General features: G+C 40.1%; 1 protein-coding gene across 1 annotated transcript in view; it reads right to left on the bottom strand.

Moving 5' to 3' along the window:
• Positions 1-5,603: 5,603 nt before the first annotated feature.
• cope (COPI coat complex subunit epsilon) overlaps positions 5,604-13,657 on the bottom strand; it is a 22,481-nt gene continuing 14,427 nt past the window's right edge. Inside the window, exons 7-10 of the mRNA XM_043721398.1 lie at positions 12,270-12,425; positions 8,365-8,433; positions 7,676-7,750; positions 5,604-5,914 (exon numbers count right to left, since the gene is read on the bottom strand). Of these exons, the coding sequence (XP_043577333.1) occupies positions 5,867-5,914; positions 7,676-7,750; positions 8,365-8,433; positions 12,270-12,425 (348 nt within the window). The 3' untranslated portion in view covers positions 5,604-5,866. The remainder of the gene's footprint in view (positions 5,915-7,675; positions 7,751-8,364; positions 8,434-12,269; positions 12,426-13,657) is intronic.

Genomic DNA, 13,657 nt, shown 5'->3' with positions numbered 1-13,657 from the left:
AAGAGTAAGGGAGTTTGATGAAGAGTGTCTTTGCTTTACTTTTACTAGCTTTATTCACCCTCTAGAATTTGGAGCTTACTCCACTACATGGAAAGAAGTTAGCTGTTTGTTGAGTGCCTTCTAAACGATTAAGATCTATTCTATTAAGGTTTAAAATACCAAAGGAACTGTTCATAAGTTTAATAAAATATATTTTAAAAGGGGGAAAGAATAAATAATTAAATAAACTTATAAAGAGCTCAATTAAAATATGTTAAGGATTGCAGGTCAGGTGTGCCACGGCTGCAACACTCTTGGATCCCAGTGTCATCCAGGGCAGACATGTCAGCTGGAAATGAGTATCTGCTCAGAGTCATTGGGCTGAAACCTGAGCTGCTGACACTGCAACATATCAGGGACGAGGGAAGTTACCTGGATATTTTCTACCAGGAGGCAGTCACACTCCTTAGGATGGGTTCTTCTGATTTGGTCAGTGGTCAGGGGAGTAGGGCTGCAGCTGAGGTAGGTAAGGGGACTCAGGTGATGAGAGTGCAGAAGCCTTAGCTCTTATAACTGTTCATAATGTTTGAGGTTATATCAGCTTTTTTGGATGAGAGTGAGGGCTACAAGGTGGATGAGCTGACTGACCATGGTACTATGGAAGTAAAAAGGAATGTATTTGCCCAGGAGAATAGTATAATGAAAGCATTGCACCATTCGCTGCAGCAAAGAACATGAGTCCAGTCAGCTGTGTTGCCTACCTGGTGCCAGGGTTCTGTACATCTGCTCAGGGCTCGAAGTGGGAGGGGATGATCCAGCTATCATGGTCCATTTAGATAGCAATGACATAGGCTGGACAATGAAAGGAATTCTGCATTGTCAGAGTGTGGAGCTCAGCAAGAAACAAAGCCTCAAAGGTCATAATTTTTAGATTATTACCTAAACTATGCTTGAATTGGCATAGGGCAAAAATATGATAGAAATTATGAAGTGGCTCAAAGACTGATGCAGGAGAAGTAAATTCCGTTTCTTGGATTGGGGAAAGAAGGGGCAAAACTGTTCAAATGATCTACACCTGAACTACACTGAGGCTAGCATCCTAGCAAGCTGTATAACTAGGATTTTATAGAGACAGTTTTAAACTAAAAGTGGCTGGTCAGATAGTTGGTCCTTTAGTTTTAATTTGTGAAAATTCCCTAGATTCAGGGAAAATTTGAGTAGAGTCATAGAATCATAGAGATGTACAGCATGGAAACAGATCCTTCGGTCCAACCCGTCCACGCCGACCAGATATCCAATCCCAATCTAGTCCCATCGTCCAGCACCCGACCCATATCCCTCCAAACCCTTCCTATGCATATACCCATCCAAATGCCTCTTAGATGTTGCAATTGTACCAGCCTCCATCACTTCCTCTGGCAGCTCATTCCATACACGTACCACCCTCTGCGTGAAAAAGTTGCCCCTTAGAGGTCTCTTTTATATCTTTCCCCTCTTACCCTAAACCTATGCCCTCTACTTCTGGACTCCCCGATCCCAGGGAAAAGACTTTGTCTATTTATCCTATCCATGCCCCTCATAATTTTGTAAACCTGTATAAGGTCACTTCTCTTTGTTTTTGAGTTTTTTTAGTATAGGAGCTGATTTCCTCACTTTCTTAGAGCAGTAATTATTGTTTTTATAAATTTTCTTGTATTGTTTTGGATATGTTTTTTTAAAAATAAACATTCAACTCCTTATCACCTTACCATTAAGTGTATAAGTCCTGCTAAGATTTGCTTTCCCAAAATGCAGCACCTCGCATTTATCTGAATTAAACTCCATCTGCCACTTCTTAGCCCATTGGCCCATCTGGTCCAGATCCTGTTGTAATCTGAGGTAACCCTCTTTTGCTGTCCACTACGCCTCCAATTTTGGTGTCATCTGCAAACTTACAAACTGTACCTCTTATGCTCGCTTCCAAATCATTTATGTAAATGACAAAAAGTAGAGGGCCCAGCACCGATCCTTGTGCCACTCCATTGGTCACAGGCCTCCAGTCTGAAAAATAAACCTCCAACACCACCCTGTGTCTTCTATCTTTGAGCCAGTTCTGTATCCAAATGGCTAGTTCTCCCTGTATTCCATGAGATCTAACCTTGCTAATCAGAAATTACATTTTTAAAAATTGAAAAGAACTTATACACTTATTGTTGAACAAAAAGATCTTGGAGTGCAGGTTTATAGTTCCTTGAAAGTGGAGTCACAAGTAAATAAGATAGTGAAGGCAGCATTTGGTATGCTTTATTTGTCAGAGCATTATGTAAAGGAGTTGGGAGGTGATGTTGAAGCTGTACAGGACATTGGTCAGGCCACTTTTGAATATTGTGTGCAATTCTGGTTGCAAATGGGACTAGATTAGGTTTGGATATTCTAAATGCGACTCATTTATTCAGAGGGAGACAGAAAGCAGGAAACTACAGGCCAAGAAACCAAACATTTGCCATACAGAAAATGTTAGAAACTCTGATTAAAGATGTATGTAAGCACATGCAACAAGTAATTAGGTCGCCATCAATCCTCCTTTGTATTTGCTTTATCCTGGACCTATCCAATGATTAGTGGTTGAAAATGCTGTACACAAAACATGAAGTTTCACGCAACTGCAAGAAAAATTAGAGAGAATACTCGCCAGGCATAAATACGAGGACCTTGGAGAGCTGATACAGATACATCGGCTCCCTGAAAGCTCAAGTAGGACTTCTCGTCTTCAATGTAACCTGTTAACTCCTTGAGAACCATAGACTGTTGTATAAGTTAATCTTCATAACTCAATCCCTCCGATATGAAAGGATACCACTTTAACACTCAGTCCAAGCAAGGTGCAAGTAAATTAGTGACAAATATTAGGTATTTGTTCACTGATTGCACACTTGACCACAGGTTAGTGCAACTACTCGGTCTTTTGCAAAGTATACAGAAGAACATAAATTTTATGTTACATTTTCAAGTTTTTTTTGTGTATTCCTTACTTGCATTGTTACATTTTAAGGGACGGATGTGCAGGTTCAAGAGTATAACCATCAAATGTTGCATTTAAGATCAAATTCTATTTGAAGAATTTGAGGGGCAAAGGAATGATTCTAATGTAAAATCCCTACAGCATAGAAGCAGACCATTCGGCCCATTGGGTCCACCTCAACCCGCCAAACAATATCCCAGCCTAGACTCCTACCCAATTAATGTAACCCTGCACGTCACATTGCCAATCCACCAAACTTGCACATCTTTGAACTATGGTAAGAAACTGGAGTGCCCAAAGGAAACCCACACAGTCACCTGAGGCTGGAATTGAGCCAGTGTCCCCAGTACTGAGGCAGCAGTGCTAACCACTGTGCCACCCAAATGCAAATAGTACAATTGAATACAGCATTTTCATTGGGTAGTGAATAGGGGACATAAAGCATGGAAATAATCTGCACCTAGGGCAAACACAAGCCAGCACACAATCAGGTAAAGGAAAATCTGGTGTTACTGTATGAGAACCTAATCAAAACTGGAATTGAGATGGTGGTTCTCACTGTGTGGAGGGTAGTTTCTTTATAACTTTCTTTTTCTTTTACTCTGCCCACCACACACGAAGAAGTAGACACTAATCTACCACTGTCTCTGGCAATGAAATCAGCTATTCAGGTGTGATCAAAGCTCAGCCAAAATGATGTGTTTTGACTGGGAGTGTGAATATAATAGAAAGCCATACCATTCACATCTCCACCATTTGCAAACATATCTATCCTTGTAAAACATTGTGCACGCCATTTTGCCCATTGTAGGCCTAATGTTCACTTCGCCACAATATTGAGAAAAAGCACATAAGTAAACTTCAGGAGAAAAAATGTGACAAAAGTGAAAAAGGGTGAAGTGAATATTGAAAAAAATGGAAGGAGTCCATGTGCAATGTTTCCTGGATTAGAAAGGGTACAGTGTGTATGCTCCATCTACCACCTTGCACACTGGAGGGTTTACACAGGTTTGTTTTGACAAATATAATTCACTGGAGGGTCTAAATATAAAAAGGTAAGCACAACACTTTTCCCACACATTAAATACATTGTTTTTATCTTCTGATGTATACCGCACATCAAGTTTTTGGATGGCTGGAACCTATCTAATTGACGCTCAGGGGTCAGTTAGCTTGGATGGCTGGCTTGCTTCTTTTTAACTGCAAAAATAGGCTTTATTCATAAAAATCTCTGTCTACATTCACAGATCTTAAAGTAGTTCTGTACAGCGTATCCAAAAAAAAATCATTGGAATCTGACATTCCATACAGTTGCTAAAACCAAAAGCATTTTTTACTCATGCAGCAAAGTATTTACATACATTGAGGCAACAAGACAGAATCTGATAACTAGCTTGCGGTGCAGAGTGATGCCAACAGCACAGATTCAATTCCCACACCAGCTGAGGCTCTTCTTCTCAATTTTTACCCTCTGAAGCATGGTGACCTTCAGGTTAAACCAGCAGTCACCTCTCTCTAATGAGGGAGCAGCCCTACAATCTGGTACATCTATAGTGACTTTACCTTCAATTGATTCTCATTATACATGTGCTGGTCACAAGGCTTTTCAAGATTGTAACACCCACGGACACAGACTTTACTGAATAAAAATTTAAAAGAACTGCAGATGCTGTAAATCAGAAATAGCTAGAAAAGTTCAGCAGGTCTAGCATTATCTGTGGAGTGAATTCAGGGTTAACATTTGAAGTCAAGTGACCCTTCCTCAGAGCTATTCTGATGAAAGGTCATTTGACCCGAAACATTAACTCTGATTTCTCTCAGCAGATGCCGCCAGACCTGCTGAGCTTTTCCAGCAATTGGTATTTTTGTTTACTGTATGTGGTTGTGTTGTAGGAGTTGTTAGTTCATGTTAAAGGGTAATTAACAAAAGGCTAATTAACAGGTGCAATTGGATTTTTAATACTGTACTTATGGGATATCAGAAAAACAGACTAACCATAAATAAAAACAAAGTGCTGGAGAAACCCAGTAGGTCTAGCAGCATGTGTGGAAATAACAATTAACGTTTTGACTGAGATATGCCACAGTCATTATGGAGAGTCATAATGAATTCAAAACATTCACTGCTCCTGTCTCCACAGATGCTGCCAGACCCGCTAACTTTCTCTGGTGAAAGGTTTTTATTTCAGATCTCCAGCATCAATAGTACTTCGCTTTTGTTAAACTGACTACACATTCAACAGCAATATTGGCAGCTCTTAGATCCTGGGGAGGCAGCTGAGTTCATTGCTATTGTCAACGCAACAATTCAGGCAATATTTACCAATCAAATCAGCTATGACACTTTCTCCTTGAGTTCAGGATGACTAAGTCCAACTGAATGATTCCTGCGGAGATCATGCAACTTAGTAAAGACTAAAGATCGGATCTGGACGTCAAGGTTACAGAGGGGGTGTGAAATCTTTAACTACAAGTCAAGCCAATTACCTAACAGACAATTACTGCAGGGGCTGCAATCCTTCAATCAACTGAGACTGGCTAAGAAAAGCAGGCATGGCAACGTGGCTCAAATCCTGTGCATAATGACAGCTAGGAACATAATGAACTTCATAAACGTGTAACCTTAAAATTAGTATCACCGACATTTTATTGGAATGTGAATAGTTAAGGTTTCAAATATATCCTTAATCAGAGTACAAACAATTTTTTAACATTTAACAGATGAATGTCAACAGATGCCATCTGGTCATTTATACAATGTTTAAGTTACTGAGGCTTAATATTTAAAAATATTTTTCTACAGTTGAGGAATTTAACAAGAACACCTTCCGAATAAGAAGCAGGCAAGTATGATTTCTCCATCTTCAGAAACAAATTCCATTTTTCTCATGCACTGGGAGCGTACTGCAGCACCAATCGGTCAAACTCATTTTCCTTCGACAAAGAACAGATTATTTGATTATTAGAAGAATTAACAGAGATAACTATGTTTCCTATCTTTTGCAACTTTAGCACACAGCCTGTGACAGGGACTGGAGCACAGACATAAATAGATGATACCAGATGAGTGCACTCCTCAAGGACTCTTGATGAATGAATACCTCAGAACCATACAAATGAGCTGCTGCTGACTGGAATCGAACCTGGGACCCTGGTGCTGTGAGGCAGCAGTGCTAACCACTGAGCCACTGTGCAGCCCACAGCATTGTAACTATACTTTTCATTTCCATTAATTCAGTGCAGAGTGCCCACTGGGATCATATTTCATATTTAATTATAGCAAGGCAACAGTCAATTGCAAGATTTAAAAGATGCTTCCTTCTGCATGATTTAGCTTTTAACTCCTTCAATAAATAGACTGAAAATTGATTCCTCAAGCAACATCACAAAGAAGATGGTACAATGCTGTTTGTGGGATCTTGCCATGTATATTTGGCCACAGCTTTTCTTGCATTTCATTGTCTACATTGGGGAGGCAGGAGTATAGCAGTAATGTCACCAGTCTAGTAATCCATGTTTCATGTTCAGGTGTTCAAATCCAAGATTGGCTAATGGTGAAATCGGAATTAAATAAAATTGTCAAGCAAAACAACTAGTCCAATGGCAACCACTGTCAATTACTGTAAAAACCCACCTGATTCACTAATGTTATTTAGAAAAGGAAATCTGCCATCCTTATCTGGTCTTGACTACGTAATCCAGATCCACATTGTAGACCAACAATGCAGGTAATTTTTAAACTGGCCTCTGGGCAGTTAGGAATAACAGTCACATCCCATGAACGAATAACAATAATTACAAGTGACTACCTGTACTTCAGAAAGTACTTAATTGACTGTGAAACCCTTTGGGATATCTGAACAGGACAATTTAAATTCATATCTTATTCTTTTCAGACTAATGTGCTTTGTGCTGAGAGAGAGATTGGTCATAAAGTATTACACAGGTAAGTCCCATATTGACCAATTTATTATGACTGATAGCACCATCAAGAAACACTATAAGCAATGGCATAGTTTTGACATTGATTACTTGCTTAGTGGGAACTATTCTGTGTCATGGTACAGTGAACATCAGTTGGTTAATTCAACACTGGAGTGCTTTTGCACAGTCTTTCAGAACGAACAGCACAAGAACAAGTCACTTGAACTTGCAAGTCCACATCAGTGTTTATGGCAGAACTTCCAAATTGTGGTCAGGACCCTCATTGGTATAGTGCACTGAAATTCTGGAGTTGAAAGCTTTGATGAGCAATTGCCAACCTTCCCCTGCCAATGCTTTTTTGGGTCTTCTCCATGGGGTCTCGTGACACTTTCAAGCTTCAAACTGAGATAACTGGAGAAAAGTTTAGGAAGCACTGGATTATGATGTGCTCTAATCCTCATTTGCTGCTCATTTTAAAATGTTTATCATCAAATATTTACTGGATAGTGATTAGGAACTGTAACCCATGCTAGGGTTAGCATTTCCTTTGAATAAAGTAAGAACAATCACAACACACTTCCCAAGGCACTGCTCTCATCAAATCCAACCCTGAAAGACTAAAGATGAAATATGACTCTGTCTGGGTGTGTTCTTTTTGAAAAGACAATCTTCTACTGAAATAAACATCTCATTTTCAGCTATAAGAATTTCAATTTATTCACTTAAATAGTAGTAATGATAAAGGTTTGTGTTATTAGATGCTTCACATACCTTGGCCAGAAATTCTTTTACAAACGGATGACTCCGGTGTCCATCCTTTAACTGGGATAGATAGCGGTTACTAACCTATTTATGGAAAAAAACGTGTGGTTTAAGTGTGAGGTGGCATCATCTGTAGTGTTAGTGTCTGGAATTAGTACAGTTCCCATTGTTGGTGGCATTTTAAAAAGTGCTTGGAATATACCACATTAAAGCATTGTCCTCAAATTTAACGAACATTAATTTGAATTGTAAAACAATCTTATTTCAACCAGATGCAAGCTGCTTCAACAGCCGAACATATGACCAGCAATGTACTCAATGTTTAAACAGCACTTGATTTCTTAAAGTTATCAGAACATGTGATCAAACAGTTGGAATGTTTACATTCCAACAGATTAAACAAATGTTTGGAATGAACAGGGAATGTGTTGAAATGAACAATGCTGGAAAAAGGCATTTACTCTACACGATGCACACATACAAAGACCATCTCTTTCCAATCAAAGAACAAAGATTCAATCTTGCATTCCTCCACTGCTGGTGTGGTCAGCCAACTTAGCAGAGACTGGAGATTCAACATGGGACATTTATCAGGTTAGTTCAATTCCATCCCATGAAATTATTCACCCATTAAGGGGGATCTCCAAGTCTTGTTCATGAGCAGCATATAGATTTTTAAAAATCAGAACCAGCCTTACCTCAGGAGCCTTGCCAAGGTGCTGTGAAAGTATGACAAGATTAATGAGAGTTTCTGGATGACTGCTGTCCTGGAGGAATCAAAGGAGACACAAATGAAAAATAGGAAAGGTTTACCATTCAAGATTATATTTAGCTAATTATTGCTCTGATTAATCTTTGTTTTAGTTCAACACACCAGTTGGAAGTAAAACTTTTTAAGTCATGTTTTTGCAATCTAAATATAATTGAAACATTCAAACTGCCATTGAAGGATAGAATATCAGAGCCTTAGGAAACAGTGCTCCTGTTAACTCCCAGCACAAAATAAATCTGCAGCACTTTCACAAGATGTTAAATTCAAGTCAGTTCCAAGATAGAAATCTGAAGTTACATCTTATTCCAGATATGTTCCAGAAAGGTTCAAAATTCTGAAACTTCCTTCCAAACAACACAAGTTCAAAGTGACAGCTGTTCACAATAGGCAATTTTGGATAGGCAATTAATGCTGCCTGAACAAGCAACACCAACACCCCATTAAAGAATTTTTTTTTGAAAAATGATCAGGCTATTTTTAAAAAACCTGTTTAAAATGTCAGCTTTTAGTTTAAGCAAAGAAATCTTTGGTATTAAATCATCCAATAACCCTCTCGCATGAGTTGTGTCAGTGTGTTGTTGTCACAGGGAGATGCCCATGTATGATCCCTACATAGCACTGCGTTCCTTCTCCTGATAGATTGTGACACCTTGTGGTGGAATAGTGCAGTCATTTACTATTGAGGATCATATGTAGAAAAATGATTTTAGAACCGGAGCGAGAACTGAAACATTAGCAAGCAATCTGAGTAGAGAGACAGGGCTACAGAAAAATTGTGATTGGAAATGTATAGTGTTGCATTTAAATATCTGATGATAGTACATTATAAGACCAGTGGAAACATTATTGGCACAGAACAAATCTCCATTTTTGTGGCCAAGATCAAACTGCTCTATTTTTCATGTTATTAAGTGCTCACTGATGGATTTATCCCCAAACCTAACTGACTATTTTCACCTACCCCTCCTCTGCCTCTCTAAGTTCTGTCCTAGGTTCTAATACCGGTAGCCATGCTTCAGATACAAGCTGACTGAATGTTGTTGAACTGTGGGGTTGTAATTGAACTGGGCCCAATTTGCAACTACTCAAGCCCATTTACATCTGGTTCCTTGCACACATTACCCCAAATCAAGGTTGCATAGAAGTCAGTATGCAAACTCTGTACCCAGGAGCTTATGTATTACAAATCATTTTATTTGGAAGAATCTAACTTGTGGTGAAGTGCTGCAATCTCATATTGGATAAGGCATATATGTTTTGTCATCAGACCTATTTTCAATCATACTCTATGCCAGCATAGGATTGGAGAATTGCCTACACAACTCAATATTTATCACTTTTCCTATAGTTTATATGTTTGCTGAGCCCAGGAGGTTGATATGCAGACACTGCATCCCCTGTCTAGATGATATCTTCAGAGCTGTGGAGCCTCCTGTGAAGCGCTGTTGTACTGTGTTGATTGGAATTTATTTGATTTTGTTCCCACTGCTTCTGGTTGCTTGTTGCAGTGGTCGGTATATTGGGTCGGGGTCAATGTGTTTATTGAGGGAGTTCATGGATGAGTGCCAAGCTTCGAGAAATTCTCTGGCTGTCCTCTGTTTGGTTTGTCTTATTATCGTTGCGTTGTCCCAGTCGCATTTGTAGTCCTTGCCCTCTGTGTGTATGGCTACTTGGGACAGCTAGTCATGCTGTAGAGTGGCTATTTGGTGTTCATGGATGCGGATTGCTAGTTGCCTACTTGTTTGTCCTATATAGTGTTTTGTGCAGTCTTTGCAAGGAATCGTTTAAACTACGTTTGTCTTACATATGATGGGTATTGGGTCTTTTGTTCTGGTGAGTTGTTGCCTCAGCGTAGAGGTCAGTTTATGCACTGTCATGAATCCAAGTGGTGAGAGAAGTCTGGTTGTCAGTTCCAAGATATTTTTTAAATAAAGTAACATGGCTAGCGTGTTAGGTTGTGGCATGGTGGGCAGCAGAGACCTGGGTTCAATTCCCGCCTCAGGCGACTGTCTGTGTAGAGTTTGCACATTCTCCCCGTGTCTGCGTGGGTTTCCTCCGGGTGCTCCGGTTTTCCTCCCACAGTCCAAAAATGTTCAGGTTAGGTGAATTGGCCATGCTAAATTGCCCATAGTGTTAGGTGAAGGGGAAAATTTAGGGGTCTGGTTGGGTTGCACTTCGGCGGGTCGGTGTGGACTTGTTGGGCCGAAGGGCCTGTTTCCACACTAAGTAATCTAATCTAATGTCCATATCGCATTGTTTGTTCTGTTTATCATTTTTCTTTCTTGGACATTTTTCAACCAGTAGGTGACACCGAAAGTCTTTTTATACAGTATGGACTCTGAAGCTTCACAGCAAGTCATCACTTAAAATTGTGGTCGTGTTCATGAAAATTGCAGCTATAAAGTGAAATGGCTTGAAGGAATTAATGTTAAAACTGGAATTTGATTGCTCTGTCCAAAAGGAACCGAAATATTGAAATCCTGTACTATACATGTGAAGCGCTGTAACTTGTAAATAATTAGCAAAAACAAATACAAAAGAAATACTGTATAGATAGGCTTTTTAGGGGCCTTCAACAGAAAAGAAATAAACATTTATAAATTGAAATGCTGTACATTCCTAAAATACTTTCATGAATGAAACAACTTTTAAAATAAACATGAAATACAAGAAGATAAATACTGTACATTGGTTAAAGCCTGTTCCTCACCTGATGCAACAAGTGGCACATAATGTAGCTTTGTATGAAGTTATTAAGTGTTTGAAGTTGTTCAGTATTTCTTTCCCTGTCCCAGAACTCCTAGCTAATTTATAGAGTCATAGAGATGTACAGCATGGAAACAGACCCTTCGGTCCAACCTGTCCATGCCGACCAGATATCCCAACCCAATCTAGTCCCACCTGCCAGCACCCAATTTCTTTCTCCAGCAAGGAGATTAAATTGCTGCTGAGGTACTGTTCCATTTGTGTTAAGCTTCTTGAGAATCAGCCTTCATGGTGGTAATCCCTCACTATTTGTACAGAACATCACAGTCAAATGACTCTCTACTGATGTTCATCTGGATCTTTCCTGCAGAGATCAACAGAGAGCAGGCATCCTTGACGATGTTCCACTCCTTGGCTCAACCTCCTACCTGGTGTGGAAGTCAGTTAACTCAAGACACAAAAGGTGGTTGCACCTTAGCTTTGTTGGTGTCCGCTAACAAAACGTTCAGCACAACAGCCCTGACCTTGTGCCTTTACCTAAATCCTATCCTATTAAGGATACTCTCCTTCCAAGGACAGAGCCTCAACTGTGACTTGAAACAATCATGTGGTGTTTGAGATGGGGACTAAAGTAAATCAGGAAACAGAAAATCAGAATGGAGCAAATCCTCCAAAATAATGGACATTAAAGACACAACAGTACTTTGCATAGATTCACCAGGATGACCATTCCATTGGGAAAGAAAAAGGTTGTTCAAGGTGTAACAGACTTTTAATAAAAATCATGAAGGGGTTTGATCAGAAGAATAGGGAAATCTTATTTCTTCTAACTGAGGAGCTTGTGAGATGATGTCATGAATTTAAAAATCTGTGAAAGTGAGAAGAGACTTTAGGAGAAACATTTTATGCATTGCATTATTGGAGCATTGAACACTTTGCCAAAAGCAATGGAAAAAACTACACCTTTTCTGGGAGAATTGGCGAAGTGTTTGAAGCAAAGATACAAACAAATAAACATGGCAGCAGGACCAGCAAAGTTGCACATGCAATGGTCTAAATGGTCTCTTTGCCAGCTTCCTTCCCCATTCGCCACGTGATTGTACTTCAATAATTCTCCTACACTACCTTGTCTAGTGCCTCCTGTAGAACTCCTTCTGCATCGTCCCACTTGCCTTGTGCCATCTGACAGGCAGCTTGCCCGTTTAAAAGCAGCAAGGTTGATGTGTATTTATCTGCCATTTCCTGGAAGATGTAATAGGCATCCTGCAGTTTGTCTCCACCCTGTGGACAGCAAACAATAAAATATGTTCTCCAGAGAGGTTGCAACTTTTCAGCACAGGATGAGTTTAGAGAATACATAGAAGTTCCAATATTAATAATCTACTAGTTTCAAACTATTACTGCAACTAATTACTGACTGAATCAATATCATTCTATAAGAGTTTGAATTTATATAGCATCTTTACTTCAGAAAAAAAGCCTAATGCACTTCAGTCATGAAGAAATGATAAACAAAGATGGCAAGTAACAAGGGATATTAGGCATAGTAATCAAAAGCCACGTCAAATACATGGTCTTTAAGTACAATTTAGTGGGGGTCAGTGAGATTTAGGGAGTGAACTCCAGAGTGTGGCTTAAGCAGCTGAAGACAAGGCAGCAAGAGAAAATGAGAAAACAACTAAAAGACACTTTGACAAGGTCAGAATATCCAGATGGAAGAAGGAAAACAAATATCTGGGTTATACAAGATTCAGAGAGATTACAAGAGACATGTTTAAACAGAGGACTATCCCTCATTTTTGATGCCATTAAGTTGGATAAATTTCTACTTGAAAACATCCTGCTCCCTCAAAACATACCTCTAACAGGGTTCTAGATTCCAGCTCCAGTGATTTTTCACCTGACAAAAGGTGCTTCATAAACTTTCATGTTTCCTTTTTCTAATTTTTGAGGCCACATGTGGCTCAGTGGTTGGTACTGCAACCACACAGTGCTAGGGACCCGGATTCGATTCCAACCTTGGGAAACTGTCTGTGCGAAGCTGCACGCTCTTGTGTCTGAGTGGGTTTCCACTGGGTTCTCTGGTTTCCTCCCATCATCCAAAGATGTGCAGGTTAGGCGGGTTGGCCATCCCGTATTCCCAATTCCTCCGCCTCCACCGTATCTGCTCCCAGGAGGACCAGTTCCACCACAGAACACACCAGATGGCCTCCTTCTTTAGAGACAGCAATTTCCCTTCCCACGTGGTTAAAGGTGCCCTCCAACGCATCTCGTCCACATCCCACATCTCTGTCCTCAGACCCCACACCTCCAACCGCAACAAGGACAGAACGCCCCTGGTGCTCACCTTCCACCCTACAAACCTCCGCATAAACCAAATCATCCGCCGACATTTCCGCCACCTCCAAAAAGACCCCACCACCAGGGATATATTTCCCTCCCCACCCCTTTCCGCCTTCCGCAAAGACCGTTCCCTCCGTGACTACCTGGTCAGGTCCACGCCCCCCTACAAC

This window comes from Chiloscyllium plagiosum, chromosome 31 (assembly GCF_004010195.1).
Source record: "Chiloscyllium plagiosum isolate BGI_BamShark_2017 chromosome 31, ASM401019v2, whole genome shotgun sequence".
Classification (NCBI taxonomy): Eukaryota; Metazoa; Chordata; class Chondrichthyes; order Orectolobiformes; family Hemiscylliidae; genus Chiloscyllium; species Chiloscyllium plagiosum.
Note: the sequence above shows the minus strand (reverse complement) of the source record. Positions and strands in the feature narration are given on the sequence as shown.